At 34.6% G+C, this 21412-nt stretch overlaps 1 protein-coding gene across 1 annotated transcript; it reads left to right on the forward strand.

Moving 5' to 3' along the window:
• The first annotated feature begins 182 nt into the window (after positions 1-182).
• LOC130743300 (probable LRR receptor-like serine/threonine-protein kinase At1g56130) lies at positions 183-20333 on the forward strand. The gene is made up of 24 exons (XM_057595490.1): positions 183-412; positions 5556-5745; positions 5872-5943; positions 6372-6443; positions 6533-6604; positions 7726-7797; positions 9048-9119; positions 9203-9274; positions 9439-9510; positions 9588-9659; positions 9776-9847; positions 10314-10385; positions 10477-10542; positions 11663-11728; positions 12760-12804; positions 14460-14524; positions 15142-15524; positions 16161-16359; positions 16479-16637; positions 17078-17196; positions 18536-18746; positions 18865-19093; positions 19226-19376; positions 19748-20333. Exons 1-24 carry the CDS (start codon positions 304-306, stop codon positions 20126-20128), a joined length of 3093 nt encoding a protein of 1030 aa, XP_057451473.1. The 5' UTR covers positions 183-303; the 3' UTR covers positions 20129-20333.
• Positions 20334-21412: the final 1079 nt, after the last annotated feature.

Consider the following 21412-nt stretch of genomic DNA (forward strand, 5'->3'; position numbering starts at 1 on the left):
TAGTAGATGAGGCTGCAATGACAAAATGTCTCCCCAACAAAGAGTCAGGTGGCTTTCAAAGAAGGGACCCTCATCCAAGTGACTATATACGTCCGTACGCATACCTCGTCCATCTAGTGTGCCAATTAGAATAGTCGTAAAGCCTTATCTAGTTACTTGGAGGACCCTCATCCAAGTATTATATCACACTTGCCAAGTCTAGCTCTGTCCATTTAATATACTGCAAAATCACAGTGTGTCCAATTTCTCTGTAACTTAGTTGCTTCACAAGTTTGTAAATTGGGGTTTAATCAGAACTTCATCATGGGACGGTGGTGTCTACCACAGTTTTTCACTCTCACACTTGTTGTTGCTATTTGTGTTAACGTTGCGCAAGCTCAAGATGAAAACGCTACTACAGATCCTTATGAAGGTGAGTGCTTTCTCTATTAATTAATTCATCTGTTTCTTCGTTTTGGATAATCATTAATGGAGCGAGTACGAGTGTTGAAGTATTCATACCCATGGATACTCCAGATTAAAACATTAAGTCATGTGAGTTTTTAAGAAAGTTACATGACTTTTTTAAGTGATAATTTGAGCATTAAATTGTTTTAATCTGGACCGTTCATGACTTGATCTAACAGTCATGATTTATTCTCATTTTCTCACGTAAGAACATCTTTCTCATATGATACATCCCCTATATATATATATATATATATATATATATATATATATAGCAATAGATGTATATTGAGTTTAATTTCTAATGACTTTTTGTCTTGAGCCTTGGACTGTGGTTCTCTTTCAAGTAAACTTGTACAACGGTCAGGGCCGGCTCAACACTAAACGAGGTCTAAAACAAACTTTAGAAGTGAGGTCTTTTTACCTAAAGAAATATTTATTTTATTAAAAAAATTGGGGTCTTTTTTACTTAGTAAAAAAAATTTCGAGGCCTTTTTGAACTTGCTAAAATAAAATAAAAAATTGGAGGCCTAAAACTCTTGCTTGGGTGGCTTGGTCCTTGGGCCGGCCCTGACAACGGTAATGATAAAAAGAAGTCCTTAAACTCAAAAAGAGAGAAGAAAATATGTATTTGTCTTCATGCATGGAACGTGACTCTAATCTTGAATTTAACTAATTTTATTTTTAATATAAATTTCATTTGAATAAATATATACATGAACGCATATATGTTCATGGGTATCCACATATATTCACGAATCTTTTAACATCCGTTTGAAATCCACTGGATGAATATTCATGTGGGTAGTGGCGGTAGTAGGTTAGGACAGGGGAGGGCCATGGCCCCCCAAGTCCTAGAAAATTCTTATAGATTATAAAGAGTAGTAGGTATTTTATTTCTCACATATTGTTATATATATAACCGTGCACATGATGCAAAATATGAAGCATTGTTCCAGCGGTTGAGGCTTTCTTGTTTTGATCTCCATAGCAAGGGTTCGATTCCCATATCAACCATTTTTGACAAAAATAAATGTATTTTTTAACCAATGGTTGGTCTCTCTTTCTCTCCTTAAAGTAGGTTTATTATTATAATTTCATTTCATATAGGTGTAAAATTAAAAATTAAAACTTATTTTCTAAATTTGTTTCAGACTTCATTTCCAATGAGTATATGTATTACTATTAATTTAATAATTATTTTTGTGTATATGTGTGTCTATTGTTAAGATGAACCAAAAAAAATTAAATACTTTAATTTATGTTTAAAATTTTATTTTGGCCCCTCCATATTAATTTTTCTAGTTCCGCCACTGCATGTGGGTATGAAGCGGGTACAGGTACAATTTTTTACTTGAGGAGCGGGTGGTGAATATATACTACTCATACCCACCCTTACCATTGACATCCCTAAAACTCCACATCAACATTCTCTAATATTTAAGAACCTGATTCTTAGCCTAAGAATTAGGGATGAGCTTAAAAAACTAGTTCTTTAAGAGCCAAGAACTCTGCATCAATATTTTCTAAGAACTTGGTTTTTAGTTCTTTACCTAAGAACTCATTTCTAAAAATCAGGGATGAAATTGCTCTAAACGTTGCACAAATTACTCTATAAAAGAAGAAAAATACTCTATCAATCCCTAAACCGGCAAACTTGTTAATCAAGCTAGTTTTTACAGTTAAATAAAACATCAGTCAAGAATTAACTTGAACGATATATGTTTTTAAGGTACTAATTTGTGAGAAAATAAAGTCGAATTTGGTGATTCGCTCTTTATTGAATTATCAGTTTAAAAATAATACTACAGACATGAAAAAAAAAAATATTAGAGCTTTTAAAAGTTGAAGTGACCCCTCTGGCGGATCTTACTCCTCATTTTTTGACATGTGTTATAGAAACTAGCTTTTCCGTGTTTGTTATTGTTCATGATCCTTATGTAGATCTTACTCCTCATCTCTCGGCCTATGCTATAAGAATTAACTTTTTTTGTGCTTCATTTTCACAGGTATTTTGTGTTTGTGTTTTTTTTATTCTCTTGTAAAAAAAAGTTAAAGTATCAGCACATTTACAAAGTTCAAAAGAAAAATAGCTACCTAGAATATTTAATCTTATTTCCTCTTAGAAATTAGAAAGAAACATTAATTAATCAATGTATACTAAAAACAAATCATATTTTACTGCTAGGTTTGCTGCTAACAATTGAGTTTTCTCTAAGCTTCTCGAACTTCGATGCTGGTTTGGTCTTTGTCAGGATATCAATTAACTAATATTCTATTGATCAATGCACAAACTAAACTTAGTATTTTTTCTTATCCCTTACAATTAAGGGTTAATCATCTAATAGGTCCCTGTCTTTGTCTCACCGTATGGAATTAGTCCCTCCTTAGAAAATTTGCAAATCCGGGTCCTCTCGTTTGTAATAAGTCTGGAGCAGGTCCTCGCCAGAGTCCGGAGCTACGGCGAGTGATGAATTGACATGGTGACTGGATAATTGACGCTTATGTGGATTTAAAAAAAATTAGAAAAAAACAAAATTAAATACACATCAGAAATTTAATTAATAAAATAAAATAAAATTAACAAAAAACCTTCTTAATGATTAACCCTTAAAAATAACAAAAACAAAATTTCCCAAATTAACCCCAAGCCTCCACACCGTTTACAAGTCCAACACCAACCCTAGTTCTTCATCCATGGATTCAGCAACATCTCCTCCAAGAACAACCAATCCTTCACCTTTGACCCTTCCTCTAACTCATGGTTCCTTCACCCGACTCCAACCACCCCGCAACACCAGCCAAACACCTCCTTCATCGACACCACCTCCTTCTTCTTCATCACCGATCCCAATTTCCTCTACACCCCGATCCTCCACCCTGTACGGCACGCAACGCTTTCGCTTCACTACCCTCGAATCGGAGTAGATTGAAAGAAGGGAAGGGTACTGGGATTTGGTTTTGGGGTGGTCGTTGGTTAGGGATGGTCGGATGGAGGCTCGCCGCTGCATGAGGAGAGTGCGGGTCAAAACCCATAACAAAGCTCGAGCCTTTCTCTTCTTTCCTTACAAAGGTCCTTCTTTTTCATTGTTACATGTATAGGTGGACTGGTTCGATTAGTTTTTTAGAGTTGAAGGTGGCTGGACGATGGTTTGATTTCTGAGTTTCTGGGTTTGGATTTGAAGGTTGGGTTTGGAGCTGCGCGATCTTCTGGAGTTTGTGGGTTTGGATTTTTGGGTTTCTGGGTTTGAAGCTTTGGTGGTTGTTGGTTAAGGATTTGAGTTTCTCGGTTGCCTGATCTCCTGTCGATCCCGGTTTCCGTTTTGAAGGTGGGGAATCGGTGGAGTATGGAGAGAATGGTGTGGAGTTCGAGCTTCAATCTCGTTAATGGGGATTTTGGTATGAGTGTTCCCTTCCTCTGCTGCGGTGCTATTCACGGCTTCTATCCCTCCATTTGTTGTGGACGTGAAGGTTTCTTGGTCCAAATTGATTTGTGGAAGGGCATCATTCAATTTCATGTCTAATTTGGTGAGCTTCCTCACACTGTTGTTCACAGCTTCCACAATTCTAAGCTCGTTTGATTTTTTTACCCCTTCGTCCAAAACTGCCTTGCTCATAAAAGTTGGGTTTTTGAAGACAAAGATGAAGATTTTGGACATAGGGTGATTCTGGGAAAAAAATTAAGAAGGGAGGCTTGTTTGATGTGAGCTATTTTCCTGGGTTTAGGATTATTTTCTGGGTTTGATTGATGATGGTGGTAGAGAAGAGAAAAGGAGAATTTGATTTTGTTAACTAATTTTGGATTAGGATTACATTTGTTAATTAGTTTTATTTTTTAATTAAATTAAAATTTCTGACATGTAATTTATTTTTATTTTTTTCCCTTGACACATAAGCGTCATTTATCCAGTCACCATGCCAATTCATCACTCGCCGGAGCTCCGGACTCCGGCGAAGACCTGCTCCAGACTTATTGCAAACGAGAGGACCCGGATTTGCAAATTTTTCGGGGAGGGACTAATTTCAGACGGTGAGGCAAAGACAAGGACCTATTAGATGATTAACCCTATAATTAAAGCCGTGTTTGAATTTAAATGACTCCTTTGCCACGAGGGACTAGAATTTTGAAATGATAGGAATGCCAATCCACTTAGAGCTTGTTTGGTACACTATATTAAACGTGATAATATAAGTTTATACAATAAATTATATTTATCAATTGTTTGTTGTTAACAATGTATTGTATAACTTTAGTCATCAATCAACTCTTATACATAAAATGATGGAGTATTTAATCTATAAATCTACTATATCGATGATGGATAATGTCAAATAAGAGTGTAGTGTATAAGTTACATGAAAATATTTTATCCACAACCACCACTACTACCCTCCACCTCCGCCACCACCACAGCCGCCTCGACTACCACCACTAACGCCGCCTCCACCATCACTCCCACCATCGTCGCTACCGCCATCGCTATTGTCACTGTCATCGTCATCACCACCACCACTAATACTGCCATCACAACCATCAATATTACTATACCTTCCAACACCACGACCACGCCGCCGCCACCCGAACCTCCACATCCACTGCTCTATAACACTACCACCACCACAAAACTCTCCACCAACACTATCCACCACCACCGTCACCACCTTCACCTCTATCGCCATTGCCACCACCACTACTTACCACCACGACCCACCACCACCGCAATAGTCACCTCCTACATCGCCGCCACAACTCAGCATCACCACTGCCACCTCTATAACCACGACAACCACCACCCTCCATTGTTACCGCCCCGCTATTTTCACTGCCCACTCACACCATCCTCATTTTTATACTATCTATTATTATTTAATATTTCACGAAACATATGATTATAATAACTTAAACGAAAATGATTAGTCATAAGTATATGACCAAACATTGAAATATTAGAGGGGCGTAAATCTTTCTATTTTTCTTCTTGGGTACACGACGGCCAAACTAGAGTACCCATGGGATGAACACCTTCCATGTCTCTCTCTCTCGTCTTCAATCTTTCGATTTTTCTTCTTGTGTGTGATATCTTTGAAATGTGAATTTTTGAATGCAGCAAGAGTTTTGAATTCAATCTTCAGCAAATGGAGCATTTCAGCAAACCAAGATCAGTGGAATATAAGCGGTGAACTATGCAGTGGAAGTGCCATTGATAGCACCACCACCATCGATGACAGCGCTTACAACCCATTCATAAAATGCGATTGTTCCTACGACAACAAAACCACTTGCCACATAACAGCACTGTAAATCTCTCTCAACTTTCAATCACTGTGTGTTAACTTTTCAGTACGAGTTTCGGTGTTACCATGTCAATGTTTGAAACTTTATGTAACTCTCGTGTAACCCTTTTTCTGTCTTGAATGTCACAGGAAAGTTTATGCAGTGGACGTGGTTGGAGAAATTCCTGAAGAGCTATGGACTCTTACTTACCTCACCAATTTGTATGCTTTCTAGTACCACATTCATCTTCCATCATTCATGGCATAAAAAACTATATTTTTAAGCACCCATATGAATTTTTTTGGTAGATTCTTATTAGTAGCATGTTGTTGGTCTAGAATTTAGAGCAAACTGTCCCCGAATTATAGCTCAAGTGGTATGAGCTGGGGGACATATGAGTTGGGGAGGGGGGGTCTAGGGATCGATCCCTAGAGGGTGCAAATTATCTTTCCGATGTCAAAAAAGCAAACCAGTTTTGTAAATTGCGGAGCGGGTCATGGCGGAAAGCCCAAATCCTGCCATACATGTTAGATAATGGTGGAATATCGCGGAAATGGCGGGATATCGGGCATGGCAGAAAGCCAAAAAACAGCCATGAGACTACCAAATTTTTTTGCTATGCTAAGTTTCCTCAAATTATTACAAGCAGGAATCTTGCCCAGAATTACTTGACAGGTTCTCTACCTCCAGCCATTGGAAATCTGACTCGCATGGAATACATGTAAGGCTATTAGACTCAAGTTTGTAATGTTTTGTATATTTTAATGTTAGGAGACATAATTTTCTAATGTTAAGGTCACTCTTTGTTAGGACCTTTGGCATCAATGCTTTATCAGGGGAGCTTCCCAAGGAATTGGGATATCTTACCGACTTAAGATCATTGTAAGTTATTATTTGAAATTTGTATTTTATCTGTAGTTAGTAGTTACTGAGGTGGCCTCAGGTCAAGCTGGTGTTTAGAGCAGAGGATTGTTTTTTTTATGGATCAACTAGTCTCCAAAAAAGAGTTGGTGTTCATGTTTTGAAAGCATTCTACAATTAATTCCGAAGTAAAATCAATTATGAGGAGAAGCTCATGGGTAGTTTCTGGGTGACAAAATTGATTATGACAAAAGAGAAACTGATCCAAACATGCTCTTATGCTGCGAGTCTGGGACCATAGTTAAAACATTAATTAGAGGTGCGAAAGTGAGTCTGTCCCAAACTTTTAATAGCCCCTTCCCCCTGGGCCAGGGTTGGGATAGAAAGGACAAATGGGCTGCTCAAACAGCAGCAGTTCCTTATTTCTAGGGCCAAATGAGATAATATTTGACCCACATTTTACTCCTTCATGTGTGTTTCACACCTCAATCTTCTTTTTATTTTTCTAAAAAGAGATTCAGGTTGCAAATAGAAAAATGGGTATGCAACGTGTAGATCCTTGTTTGTTTAAGTGTGATGTTATTGTTTTTGTACAAATTCCAATTGATCTTATAATAATCTCTATGTTACGTGTCCTTTGCTATATTATCCCTAACAACCATATACTACTAAGTACTAACACTACATTTTTCTTCACTTCTGCATGTGCAAATGTCTGTATTTGATCTTCTTTTTATCTGTCTAGGTTCTAGGTTTGTTCTATTTCCTTTCTTCCACTAATAGGAACGATGTAATGGTAAATTAGATCCCTGTTCTCTCCCCACCCTCCAACCAATTCATACAATGGATTTTTGTCTCACAAGTCACAACTCTTCCCCACCATTATAATCACTTCCCTCCCCTTCTCTTATTTGAACCAAACAGTTTGTTAGTAAGAAATGAATTGCATGAATGCGTGAGAAATGAGAGGAAAATAAATCATATAAAAATATGATAAAGTTAAATATTCATCTGCAGCTGTTAAACTTTAATCACTCATCATCACTTATAATACTAATTAGCAATCTCCTAAATTATATTGATACTTAATTCAAGATTGATTTTCTTATGATTGTTCAGGTTTACTATTTGTTAATTTGCAGGAGTTATGGATCAAACAACTTCTCAGGATCTTTTCCATCTGAACTGGGGGATCTGGTAAAATTAGAACAACTGTAAGTGCTCCTGCAGTCTTAGCTTCCATATTCACAGCATTTTCTTATGAAGTTTGACATTCTCCAATTGTAAAAGTCAAGCTATAAATTGTTGGATATTTTTCCAATGGAAGCCGATATCACTTAGTGGGATAAGGCTTTGTTGTGTTGTTGTTGTTGTTGTTGTATTTTTCCTATGGAACTTGGCATGATATATGGCAGCAGTCATTAATATTTTGGAAACAAACTAGAAGTAGAACTTGACAAATCTGGCGATCATTAATATAAGTCTACAAGATCAAAGAGAGAGCAAATAAATTGACAATAGTTGGATAGCATTGTAATGGGGATATAATGGGTTCAATACTTGTCTTAAGCTTTGAAGCTTATGCATACAATGGGTTCAAAACTTGTCTCTACTTTTCAAAAATTAGATTTTTTCTATCACAAATTCAAATCTATGGCCTTTCTCCTTGAGGTCAAATATAATCCATAGTTCAGATATACTGAATTAGTGTGATCCTAACATGAAAAGAGCAGCGTGAAGTATTTTTGGGATAAGATTTTAAAATGCTTTTGATGAAAACCTTTGAAACTGGGACCTATGTCAAAGACTTGTTTATGGAGTAATATTAGTCATCCAAAACTTAACAAACGAAAATTCAGTCCTTTATGCAAATTAAATTTATCCCCAAAGTTATATTGGGTCATTTATTGTCGCTTTTTTACGTAGATTCACATACATATTCGATGACTCTCGGCATATCCGTCTAGCATAAATTTTGGTAGCATCAGAAGTGCTAGGACCAAAGTAAAATTTTATCACGCCAAACACACTACAAGGTTGAACATATTTATGAGACTTTCCCCCCAATGTATTCATCCTTGTATCTTGTCTCTTGAATATTTATATACCCAATGTTAGTAAATCCTTTCTGCATTCTTTGTATTTCAAATGTTAGTGAATTCTTTCTCTCAGGTGGTGTGGTCTTTTGAGTAGGTTTCTATATCCTTGTTTAGAATATAGATACTAAACTTCAAGTATGGTTACTGGCTGCAAATTACAACAGTGGCCATTGGAAGTTAAGTCCACAATTATTTTATCATTCGTATATGATGCTTCTCATAAGCATACATTTTTGTGAATTATGGGTTGGTTCTGGATAGAACGATGTATTAGGTTAGGCCATTTTGTTCAAAATTACAGTCTTTTAAGAGTTATATATCATTTTGCGACAACTTGAGGATATTAATAGAACATTTCCTTGCAGCTACGCTGCTAGTTCGGGAATTAGTGGTCCAATTCCTCCCACATTTGCAAAGCTTAAGAATTTGTTGATAGTGTAAGATATTGCAACCCTCTTTTACCTCATATGATAATAGATTAAGCAAAATAATTATGGAAAAGATTTTCTGTTCATTTCAGATGGGCTTCAGACATGGAACTCACAGACAATATACCTGATTTCATAGGGAGTTGGTCTAAGCTTCAGACCTTGTAAGACAACCGTACCAATCAACTTACTTTTTCCTTTTAATTTGAGTTAAGCAGGCGAATATATTTTGAGCAAAATCGATTATATAGGATGTGCAATATAGATTTTTGTTCTGTTTCAGAAGTGTGTACTGACAGGTTCTTTGAATTGTTGTATGTGCTCACAGGAGGTTTCAGGGTAATTCTTTTGAAGGTCGAATACCGTCATCATTTTCCAATTTGACTTCTTTAACAGAGTTGTGAGTATCGTCATTACTTTCTTGTATGGTTTTTGTTGATTCATTAAAGCTAATATATTATCTGTGATAAAATGTAGGAGAATAAGTGGTTTATCTAATGGGAGCTCCTCACTGGAATTCTTACGGAATATGAAGTCTTTAACTATCTTGTAATGTCGCAACTCTGCTAATTATCGTGGCTGACTCTCTCCCAAGTAGAAAGAAATTTTTACTTAATCCATTTTTTTTATGAATTTAGACTAAGAATTTGGTTCAATTGTTGCAGAGAACTGCGGAATAACAATATTTCTGGTTCCATTCCATCCACCATTGGTGAATTACAAAATTTGACCCAGTTGTGAGTATCATCTGTTTGTGTTTCGTTTTAGATGCATTTGAACATATTAGGTAAACTTGTTTTCTAGGAAGCAAAAACCTTAAAAATGTTCTGTTGCTATTCCAGAGTAGGTTTCCAACTCAGTTATTGGCACGATATAACAGATATCATATATTTAAAGAATCAATGATTTCAAAATGAATTAACGGAATATCTAAGCTGAGTGATTTCTGATCAGAGCTCAACATGCTCATTAATGGCTTGGTATAAACCTCGTACCCTTTAACTTCAGCTTACTTTTTACAGTTTCAGTATTTTCATTGGGTCTTGACTCTTGATAGAAAGATTCAACTTCCAAGCTTATTTGTCATATAGATGAGATTGTTATCTTTATTTTACCAAAATTAAAACAATTATCTGACATTATAGTTATGTTCATCCCAAAAGTGAGTGTGAGATAATCATATGTTTATGCTGGTTCTTGCAGGGATTTAAGTTTCAATAACTTCTCAGGACAAATTCCCGGATCAATTTTCAACTTGAGTTCGCTCTCTTTCTTGTAATATTGCTTTTCTAAATTATCGGATATCGATTTGCTGATATGCTGTCAAACATGGTATAAATGAAGTTTTGGTTTAATCCACTTCCAGGTTTCTTGGAAATAACAAACTTAATGGCATAGTCCCTACGCAGAAAAGTTCATCTCTTCTCAATATGTTAGTAAGCTTTACCTATATTAATTATGGAGGTGGATGGAGTTTTGATCCCCCCTCTCCACACAGTGTATTGTTTCAGTGCAGGTTGTCATTTTATTTGTTTACATATTCAAAAACAAGGACTAACGCATAGAAAACCCCTTTGTTCTTTGAAACTCACCAACATGACTCCATAAGCTCACAAAACCAAGTATTTTCTTCACATGTATCCAAATTCCAACAGGAGGTCAATATTCATGATTTGGTGTTGCTGTGCTTCAAAGCACAAAGGGTTTTCTGCACTTGACCTATAGTAGGAGGGAGTTCCTTGCATTTTGCCTAAAATAATTAGCTATATACATTACTGCTATTTATGATTTTCAAAATTACACCTGCATTTGAATTTGCACGACATTACTAAATCAAACTCCTTCCCTATTAGTAAAGATGAAGTTGAACAAAAACAGTGTTATCATACTGAGACAACAGTTACTCAGTTTGCTTACTGGTTTATGTTAGTTCTATGTCTATTTGGCAAATATGTATATGTATTGGATACTCGGACACCATAGGAAACTACTAGCATGCATATTGCAATTTTTTTTTTCCACCAATATGTATGGTATACTGTTGGATAAATGCTAGTGACTAAATACTGCATCACAACACATAAGGGAATTTTAGTTTTACATTCCTCCAAACAAGCTCATCATTCGTGTAAAATAGCTATTGTTGTTATTAATAGCTCAAATATTATACCATAAGTTATTCTCTTATGACTTATCTCCAGTTTTCCCTCTATTTCAGAAAGACCTGACTATTTTTTTTATGATGTCTTATAATGGGGTTTTTTGTTTTTAATGAGATGATATTTATAATATTCTGTTGTATATCTTGCAATAATTTTATCCATAGTTCAATTTGCTGGTAGTTTTATATCACTGTGTCATATGTATAATATGTCTTTCCATCATATTGATTTCTACAGGTTCATTACCTCTTTAGTTGTACTTGTTAATGTAGCAGTTTATCAACTCATGTTCATATTCAACTAAGGCTCTTAATGCTACGCTAGTTTCAATTAGAACCCTTCATTAGTCATTTATTGTCTTTCGTTTTGTTTGAATGAATGTGCTTGCAGAGACTTGTCATACAATGATCTAACAGGGAGCTTCCCCTCTTGGGTAAATGAACAAAATTTACAGCTGTAAGTATTGTGATTCTTTTCTTTATCCATTTACAGATTAATTTTCCATAGTTTCAAAAGTCTCCAGCATTACCTTTTGACATGAGCTAGTGTCTTTATTGCTCAAATTAGGGAAAACTCCCTTCATTACAAATACAACTAGCAGAAGTTCGAGGGTTTCCAATGCCCAAAGGCTCTATACTCTCTCAACCGACTAACCTCCATCCCTCTCAACCCCTCTTCCTATGTACAGAGACACTAACATTGACTAAATAACTAACAAACTAACTATTATTCGATTAACTAATATTACTAACTATATCACTTTTTAACTTTCCTGTAAGCTAGATGCTTTATGTATTCAACTCTTTATGTACATCATATTTTCTTATTTGAAATTTACAATTAAGACCAGTTTTCATAATATTTATTCTTGATAATTTGATAACCTTATATCCTGAATTTGAATTATTTGTATTTTAAAACTTTGTCCTTTCAGTTACGGTTCAATAATATTTGTTTTGTATTTAGTTTTTCTATTAACAATGATCTTGTTTACACTAATGGTTTCTTAGTATTCATTTTAATAATTCCTAAAAGTCAGCAACACAATCTCAAGCACTAAATATGAGCACTGTGAGTAAAGGAAGGAAAATGTGAAATTTATTTGTGAAACAAAAATGTTCATAATACCAACTATATTTGTAAGAGAGGAAACTGAACCGAGTACTAAAACAAGTAAGTAACATTTAATTTCTTTAGTATTTTCATTCATTAATATCATGGTTACAGTAGAAACTTTCATATTTTGTTCATTCCTTACACCAAAATAGTAAAATCTTTCATGTCTCTTTCTTCTTCTAATAGTCAAGTCAACTAAATTTTAATTCATATCTGGACTCAAATATTGAAAAATAAGATAATAGCTTGGTTGAAGTTTAGCTCTAAATCTGTTATAAAGATTACTTAAATCTTTTTCTGATTTCTTTATTGTGTATGTGCGCGCGAGTGTGAAACTAATATTATGATATTTTTGGGCTATTGATATGCAGGAACTTAGTGGCCAACAACTTCACAATTGAAAATTCAAATAGCAGGTAATTTTATATAGGTTCTTTAATGTTGATTGTTTAAGTAGCTTTTAAAAGATTAATGAACATAATTTCATATTTTGGGTATTAATGTGAATATGTGATTATTCAGTCAAGATTGATAGGCTCGTTGCAACCCTTATATTTTCATTTTTTACAATCTTCTCGTCCATCTGACAAATTATTCTTTCAAGTATAAAAATACTGCATCTTGCTATTGTCCGGTGTCCCTATTATTTCTCATCCTCTGCTATTGTCATGTTTCTATTATATGTTCATCATTTGCCCATTAGATACAACTTAGCTTGTGTCATGCTTATTTCATATGTTCATGAATTGTTTCACTGGATACAACTTAGCTTGTGTTATGTTTATGTTGTGTTCATTGATTTCTGTATTAGTTGCTGTGTTCATTAATTAATTTATGCACGTTATTTTTCCAATATTGATGTTAAGAAGTCCACATTGACTAGAGATATGACCAAATGAGTGATTATAAAGGATATAACAACCCTCACCTCTAAGCTAGCTTTTGGGGGTAGAGTTAGGCGGGCCTAACCCAAATTCTAAAATGGTATCAGAACCTATTCTAAATTGGTTTAGTGGAGACCATCCATATATGCGCAACCCACAAACATTCATTCATGCAAATTCCCCACTTCAGATGTCTAACCCTAGGTGTGAGGGGGTGTGTTGAGAAGTCTCACATTGACTAAAAATATGGCCAAATAAGTGTATAAAGGGTAGAACAAACCTCGCCTCTAATGTAGCTTTTGGGGGTAGAGTTAAGCCTAACCCAAATTCTAAAATGGTATCAAAGCTATTCTAGATCAGTTTTGTGGAGACCACCCATATATGAGCATCCTGCAAATGTTCATTCCTGCAAATTTCATACTTTAGATATCTAACCTTGAGCGTGAGGGGGTGTGTTGGAAAGTCTCATATTGACTAAGGATATGGTCAAATAAGTGTATAAATGGTAGAACAACCCTCGCCTCTAAGGTAGCTTTTGGGGTAGAGTTAGGCCTAACCCAAATTCTAAGAATTGATATTACAACTGTTGTCACTAGATGATGAAGAACTTTTGTTATAATGATTTACTATTTCAAACGGAATTTTACGATTTGGATAGTTATAGCAAAGATTAGTCTCTGGTTGACAATTTTGGCATGTCAACACAATTTTGTGATTAAATATGAATTTCGGAATAAAATGAAATAAACCATGAGATTATACCTTTTTATCCTGTAGAAATGTTTCTCACCTTGTTACAATTAACCAAACAAATGGTTAACTAAGTTAATACAAGATCACCAATTAACCACTCTTTACACTTTGTTAGCACTTTTTTGGTTAATTTTTCTAAACTTCAAAGATTTCCTCACAGGAAGCCTGAATTTGTAGTTCTCATAACTATTTTGGGTTCTGGGTAAAAGTCTTCTCACTGAAGTAGTTATACATTATATATTAGTGTTTTGTTCTCTGTTTGGAAAATTCATTGGTGCACCATCTTTTGTGGACACAACTTGAATATCACTGAATTTTTTTCATTTGAAGGAGTTCATTTTTTTACTGCCGCCATTAACTATAAAATATAAATTGTTTATTGTTTAAAGCCATATAATTTTATTCTTGGCTGGAACACAACTTTTCTTTTGCAGTGGTTTGCCTACTGGGCTTAACTGTCTCCAGAAAAATTTTCCTTGCAATAGTGGTGCTGGAAGATGTAAGTTTAAGTTTAAGCTAGTTTGTTGTCTAAGGCACTAAATTGAGAAGAAATCATAATCTCAAATAAATTGTTAAGATTATTAATTATTGTTGATATCGTAAATACAAACCAAAATTTGAACTCCAATGAGACATAATTTGATGTTCTTTCTCATTCGAATTTTACACATGTTAATAGAAACATTCTGTCGTGCTTCTCCACTATTTCTCACCCTCTTCCTATGATCATCTCCTTTCCTGTCATCGCACAATTCCCCCACTCCAATCCACCTTATTTTTTTCTCTAGTAAAGGCCCATCAAATCATTTTCTGTTATGGTCAGATATATGTTGAAATCTGTCATTTAACTTTCAAGCTATTACTTGCTGATAAAGATTCACTCTTATGTTTATCATTCTTCTACAAGATAAAGATTCATTAAGTTAACTTCAATCTGTTTTTTACTCTGCCACCAGTCCAACATCATTTGTTTTTTATCTTTTTATTAATGCCATCCTTGACATTCATTGGACTTACATGAATAAACTTCTTATGAATTTCTTGCTTTATCTTAAATTATATGAACTAAAGCCCATATTCACTTATGGATCAAGCTTTACTTATGATTTTATGCAGATTCTGATTTTACCATCAAGTGTGGTGGTCCCCAAATTACATCCGTAGATGGAACTGTGTATCAAATGGATAATGACACACTTGGTCCTGCTAAATACTTTGTTACTGATACAAATAGATGGGCCGTTAGTAATGTTGGGTTATTTACTGGGAACAATAATCCTCTATACAAAAGTTTTGTGTCTAATCAGTTCACCGGTACTTTGGACACAGAGCTCTTCCAAACAGCCCGACTCTCTGCATCATCACTAAGATATTATGGCCTGGGGCTGGAAAATGGCTTTTACAACATCACCCTCCAATTTGCAGAAACAGCTATTCTGGATTCTACCACGTCCACATGGAAAAGCCGTGGGAGACGGGTTTTTGATATTTATATCCAGGTACTTGTGTCGTTATCAAAATATTTAAAAAGAATAATGATGGTGGGGGCATGTGTATCTTAAATGGGCCATGGAACAATCTAAATTGCAACAATCTAAATTAAGTTATACTCAAGTAATTTACATAAGATATCACTGAGTTTATTTCACCTGCATCCTAATTTACCACTGTAAAGCTGAACCTTTCAGGTTTATTTGTTTGTTTCTTTGGTAATATCACATTGCAAAAATTATAAATTTTATTTCTAGATAAAAAAAATCATGAAGTTAGAATATTTTTTGTTTTTGTTTAATTATTCAAGTTATTAAATTTCAAGTGATTTTTATACTAGTGTATTTTGTTATGCTCACTTGGAGCCATTTTCTAAGAGTAATAGCTTATTGCTTTTTGACTAGTTACAATCCAACATTATATACAAATTATGAACGTATTAAAATTTCAACTAAAATCAATGGTTACAATCCTGTATTTTTCTGTTGTCCCAATCAACTTCGTAGTACTGAATGATTGTTGGAGTTAAATATTTTTAATCTGCACTGTGCCATTATTCCAGGGAAAATTAGACAAGTGCTTGAGAGCCACTATTTTCTTGCTTTCTATTAGCTTCATTTCTTTTTCCTTTTTCAATATTCCAGGGTACTCGTGTTTTGAAGGATTTTAACATACAAAAGGAAGCTGGGGGCGTCTCTTACAGAGCTGTCCTCAAACGATTCAGGTTTGAAGTGAAAGAAAACTATCTGGAGATTCATCTCTTTTGGGCTGGGAAAGGGACTTGCTGCATACCTGCTCAAGGTACATATGGGCCCTTGATTCAAGCCATCAGTGCTATCCCAGGTAAAACTTTGAAATAGTTAGCAGTTCAGAAGTTTATTTACTGACTTTTCACAATGTAATATCTTATCAGAAAAAAATGTCCTACTTCGTATTTCTAATAGTGTGCTTGTACTGTATAGATTTCATCCCAACTGTCAGTAACAAACCTCCAAGCAGTGGAAATAGTAAAACTGGTCTAATCATTGGTATTGTTGTGGGTGTTGGAGTTGTAAGCTTTCTGTCAATTTTTGCTGTTTTCTATTTCATTCAGAGAAGAAAGCGCCTTCTTGATGATGAAGGTAAATAAATTTTATCAATATAATGTATATTATGTTTCTCTGACTATTTAAATTATTCTCCTGCATATTCATTAATGATATTCTAATTGGTGGCATATTTTAAGATCTAGGGGGACATACCTTATTTATATTTTTATAAAACAGAAGGTCAAATGTTCACTTTTAGCATATATTCTACATGTTCAGATTTTTGAATCTTAATGAAACCAGAAGAAAAGCAGAAAGAAATGATTGTATTCCTCATAAAAATCCAATATTATAGACATTTTATGTGCCTTTCTGCTATCTGATTTCATATGTTAGTCTAGAACATTCTGATAAAACTGGAGGGTGTAAGTTTTCCAACTTGAATGAGTAGAAAATCACGCATCATCCCCAGCTTCAACAAAATAAGTTTCGGCTTATCCAACCTTAACCATTGTTAATGTTTAATTTTGCAGATCTTTTAGGTATGGATACAAAGCCATACACTTTTAGCTATTCTGAGTTAAAGAATGCTACAAATGACTTCAATATTGACAACAAGCTTGGAGAAGGAGGTTTTGGACCTGTTTATAAGGTGAATACTCTCTCTGAATTAGAAATAATGGTCATATGCTACTTCATAAAAGGTTATCATTGTCCACACAATTTCAAATGATACTCAGGGAAACTAGCATATTTAGGCTTCGTTTGGATCGGGGGAAGGGGATGAGATGGAGTGGAATGGAGGGGATGGAGGAAGAGGTCCCTTGTTTGTATTATTTAGAAGTGCATGAAACTGACTGGAACCCAGTGGATTACATTCTATTAGATACTACTCCTTTCCCTCACTTTTGCTCCCCCAAATTTGGGAGGAATGGAATGGAACAAAATGACGCTAAACCATTAAAATTATAATATTACTGGTTTACCCTCACTGTAACCTCAACGATCATGACTTCTATATATGTTATCATAATCGGTTGTCAAATATAAAGCAAATTCACTATCATGCACACTCCTATATCTACTTCTATTGGATGTTCTCAATGGTAGGAAGCCTGAAAACGGTATCAAAGAATAGGTTCAAGTGGATGATTAGTTGATTAGTACTACTAGCTGTAATCTTTTAATCTGATATTGACACAAAAACCAACAGTAGAGAATTTTAATTCCAACTCAAAGCTTGATTTATTTGATTACATACACGTACATATCACATTGGAATGGATCTTATTTAACATATTTCAGCGAATTTTAATTCCAACTGTTGTAAATAAGGAATTAATATAAGAATTATTTAGGATTAGTCTTCTTCTATATAATGTAATTACCCTTTGTATTCTGATTAAGAAATAATAATACAATTTCTCCTATTCAAGTCCAACTCATGACTTCCATGATTGTTCTGTCCAAGAATGTGTAAATTAATATTTTTATAATAAGGGTAATATAGGAATGAAAATATTATACTTCATTCTTTTCCGTTAACTATCTAATTAATGGGAGTGGTAAATTTATTCCATTCCATCATAAAATGTTCAAACAATGAAAAAGGTACTTTTATTTCATTCAGTTCCATTCCGCTCCATTATGTTCCACTAATCCAAACATATCCTTAGGATTTCAGCTTGTAATTTTATGGATAAATATAATTCCATCTCACAAAATACAATTGTAGAAGTTTTCAAAAAAATTAATGATGATAGTTGATTACTGTTTATCTTTGATTTTTATATGTCATAATGTACTTAATTAGTAAATTATATAATTTAATGACTTGCTAGTGGTTCTTCTTACAACCTCTGCCAGTGCTAGTAGTTTTATTTTGTTGATGAAATTGGCTAGGTTTCATTCTAATATGCAATGTTTGAGCCTAAGACTAGAACTAAATCCATTCTTCAAAAGAATGTAATTTTTCCGTTTTGTTCTTGCAGGGGATACTCAATGATGGAACAGTTATTGCTGTGAAACAACTATCAGTAGGATCCCATCAAGGAAAGAGTCAGTTCATAGCTGAGATTGCGACTATATCTGCTGTACAACATCGTAATCTTGTCAAATTATATGGATGTTGCATTGAAGGGAGTAAAAGGCTTCTTGTCTACGAGTATCTAGAAAATAAGAGTCTTGATCAAGCATTATTTGGTATGAGAACATGATAATTTCAAGTGTGTGTATGTGTGTGCATATATGTATGCCTGCTTACTTTCTTTCTCATTACTCTTTTTAATAATTAAGTACATGTGTTGGCTCATTTGGACAGGAAAAGTTTTATCCCTCAACTGGTCCACGCGCTACGATATATGCTTGGGTGTTGCACGAGGTTTAACTTATTTACATGAAGAGTCACGACTCCGTATTGTACACCGTGATGTGAAGGCTAGCAATATTCTGCTTGATCATGAGCTGGTCCCGAAAATATCTGATTTTGGTTTGGCCAAATTATATGATGATAAAAAGACCCACATAAGCACTCGTGTGGCTGGGACAATGTGAGTCATCATCTACACTTGACCATCTTGGATTAGTTTCATGATCTTATCTATACTTTTATCTGTTTATGGTTTGGTTTCATTTCTTTTATAACACTAAATTTTCAATATACTCTAAACCTCATGATGTAGTGGATATCTTGCACCGGAGTATGCCATGCGTGGACACCTTACAGAGAAAGCAGATGTTTTTTCCTTTGGGGTTATGGCTCTAGAGTTAGTTAGTGGGAGGCCAAATTCTGATGCAAGTTTGGAAGGAGAGAAGATATATCTTCTGGAATGGGTAAGCAAAGCTGCTTCTGCTTCCTATGAATATTTTTCGAAAAACTGAATGAACACTGATCAAAGTTAGTTCATGTTCTCTGCGGCTCTCTGCTGCAAAATCTTGACCATTGATTTTTATATTTAATGGTTCAGATTGATTCATAAAAGGTTAAATTGGTCAAAACTTTTATGCACTTGCCTGTTTGCTGTTGCACAGGCTGCAAGGGCAGCAGAGGATCCGAATTCGTATCCCTAGCATTTATCTTAATTATAGATATATTATACATTTTTATAGACAAATGTTAGTTGTTGGTAATGTTACACATATCTTTCAAAAAATGTTATGCATAAAAAACCTTGCTTATTGTTATTAGTATTTTCGTGTCATAGGCTTGGCAGCTTCATGAAAAAAACAGCGTAACTGATCTGGTAGATCCTGGACTCTCCGAATTCAACAAGGAAGAAGCAAGACGCGTTGTGGGAATAGCACTTTTGTGCACTCAAACATCGCCATCTTTGCGGCCATCAATGTCGCGTGTGGTGGCAATGCTTTCAGGAGATATTGAAGTGAGTACTGTAACTTCAAGGCCAGGATACTTGACTGACTGGAAATTTGATGATGTGTCCAGCTTTATGACCGACATTACGACCAAAGCAACAGATGGAAGTTATTACAATTCAACAGCAAGTACCAGCATGGTTGGTGGTGCAGACCATTCACCAATAGATCCTTCTACAGCTATACTTCATGATCTGAATGATGGTAGGTGAGAATTGCGTGTATTCTTTAGTGTTCTTGACAGAGTGTACAATATGATGAGTGCTTCAAATATTTTCGTTTCCTTTTTACTTTTAATTTTCCATCTTCTTTTGACCTTTGTTGCATTCTAAATGCCACCTGATTTTGTAATGTAAGTAAATATCTCTATTACTTTTCATTTTAATTTATAAGGTTGCATGGATTGTTACCATCAAATTGTGTTTAACTAACATACATATATGTGCACTGTAACAATGGTGTGTACCGCAAGCACTAGCCCGTATGGATATCCGTTAGAAAGTATGAAAACAGAAAAATAACACATTTTGAAGCACTTTTTGTTCAAGCACACATCCCCCGAGTAATACAAAAGTTCCCTGAGATGTGTTACTTCCGTTTTCATACTTTCTGATCGGTATCCAAACAGTCAAATAAAGTTATATGTGGTATATGAGGCATTTGCAATGTTAAAAAGCAACTGCTTCTTTTCTTTTTCATCAACAAGCTTGGGAGCTTGTCAAAGCATCCTCTCTTTTCAGAATGATACTCTGGAGAATCAGGTCCTTGATTTTCTTTTTCCAGAGTATGTCAATGTGTCCAACTGAAGCTAGGATCACTAGGTATTTATTAAGAGGGATTTGAGAATTTACACAACCAATTGTCATTTGGGAGCAAATGAGTAGATCATTTTTTAGTTTATTTAATCACGTGTGATAGGTAATCTAGTTAGAGCATATTTGGATAGGTGGTGAAAACCACGCTGAAGTTAAAATTACGGTGGATAGACAAAAGCAACTTCTCTTAGCTTTTGTGGCTGTCCATCGTGATTTTTCACCGAATATCAAAATACGCACTTAACAAATAACATTGTATTGAGTGTCTACACTTACAAAATTATGAATACTTGGTGACAAGTGTGTTTGGATTGACCTTTTTTATTTGTTTAAGTTCCGTCAAGTCACATTTAATATTGTATTTAATATTGTGCCAAAATGTTTGAGAGTTTAATTTTCACATTCAGTTGAGTGAAATATTGACCTTCAACCAAATTAATTCGAATCCCCTATGTACAAGTTGTAAGTTTTAGCATTTTATCACTTAAAATGCTGCTATTAACTTGTATTGTCCAAAATAAATTCATTTTGTAAAACTACTTTAGAATGAAAAACATTCAAATATAAATCACATTGCAATAAACTACTTTCAACCAAACTCAATTTTCTAAACTCAAGTTGACATATATAAACTCAGCTTTTTAAACTTTAATCCAAACACAAACAAAGTTGTGATAGCTT

The sequence above is a fragment of the Lotus japonicus genome, chromosome 3 (assembly GCF_012489685.1).
Source record: "Lotus japonicus ecotype B-129 chromosome 3, LjGifu_v1.2".
In the NCBI taxonomy this organism is placed as follows: Eukaryota; Viridiplantae; Streptophyta; class Magnoliopsida; order Fabales; family Fabaceae; genus Lotus; species Lotus japonicus.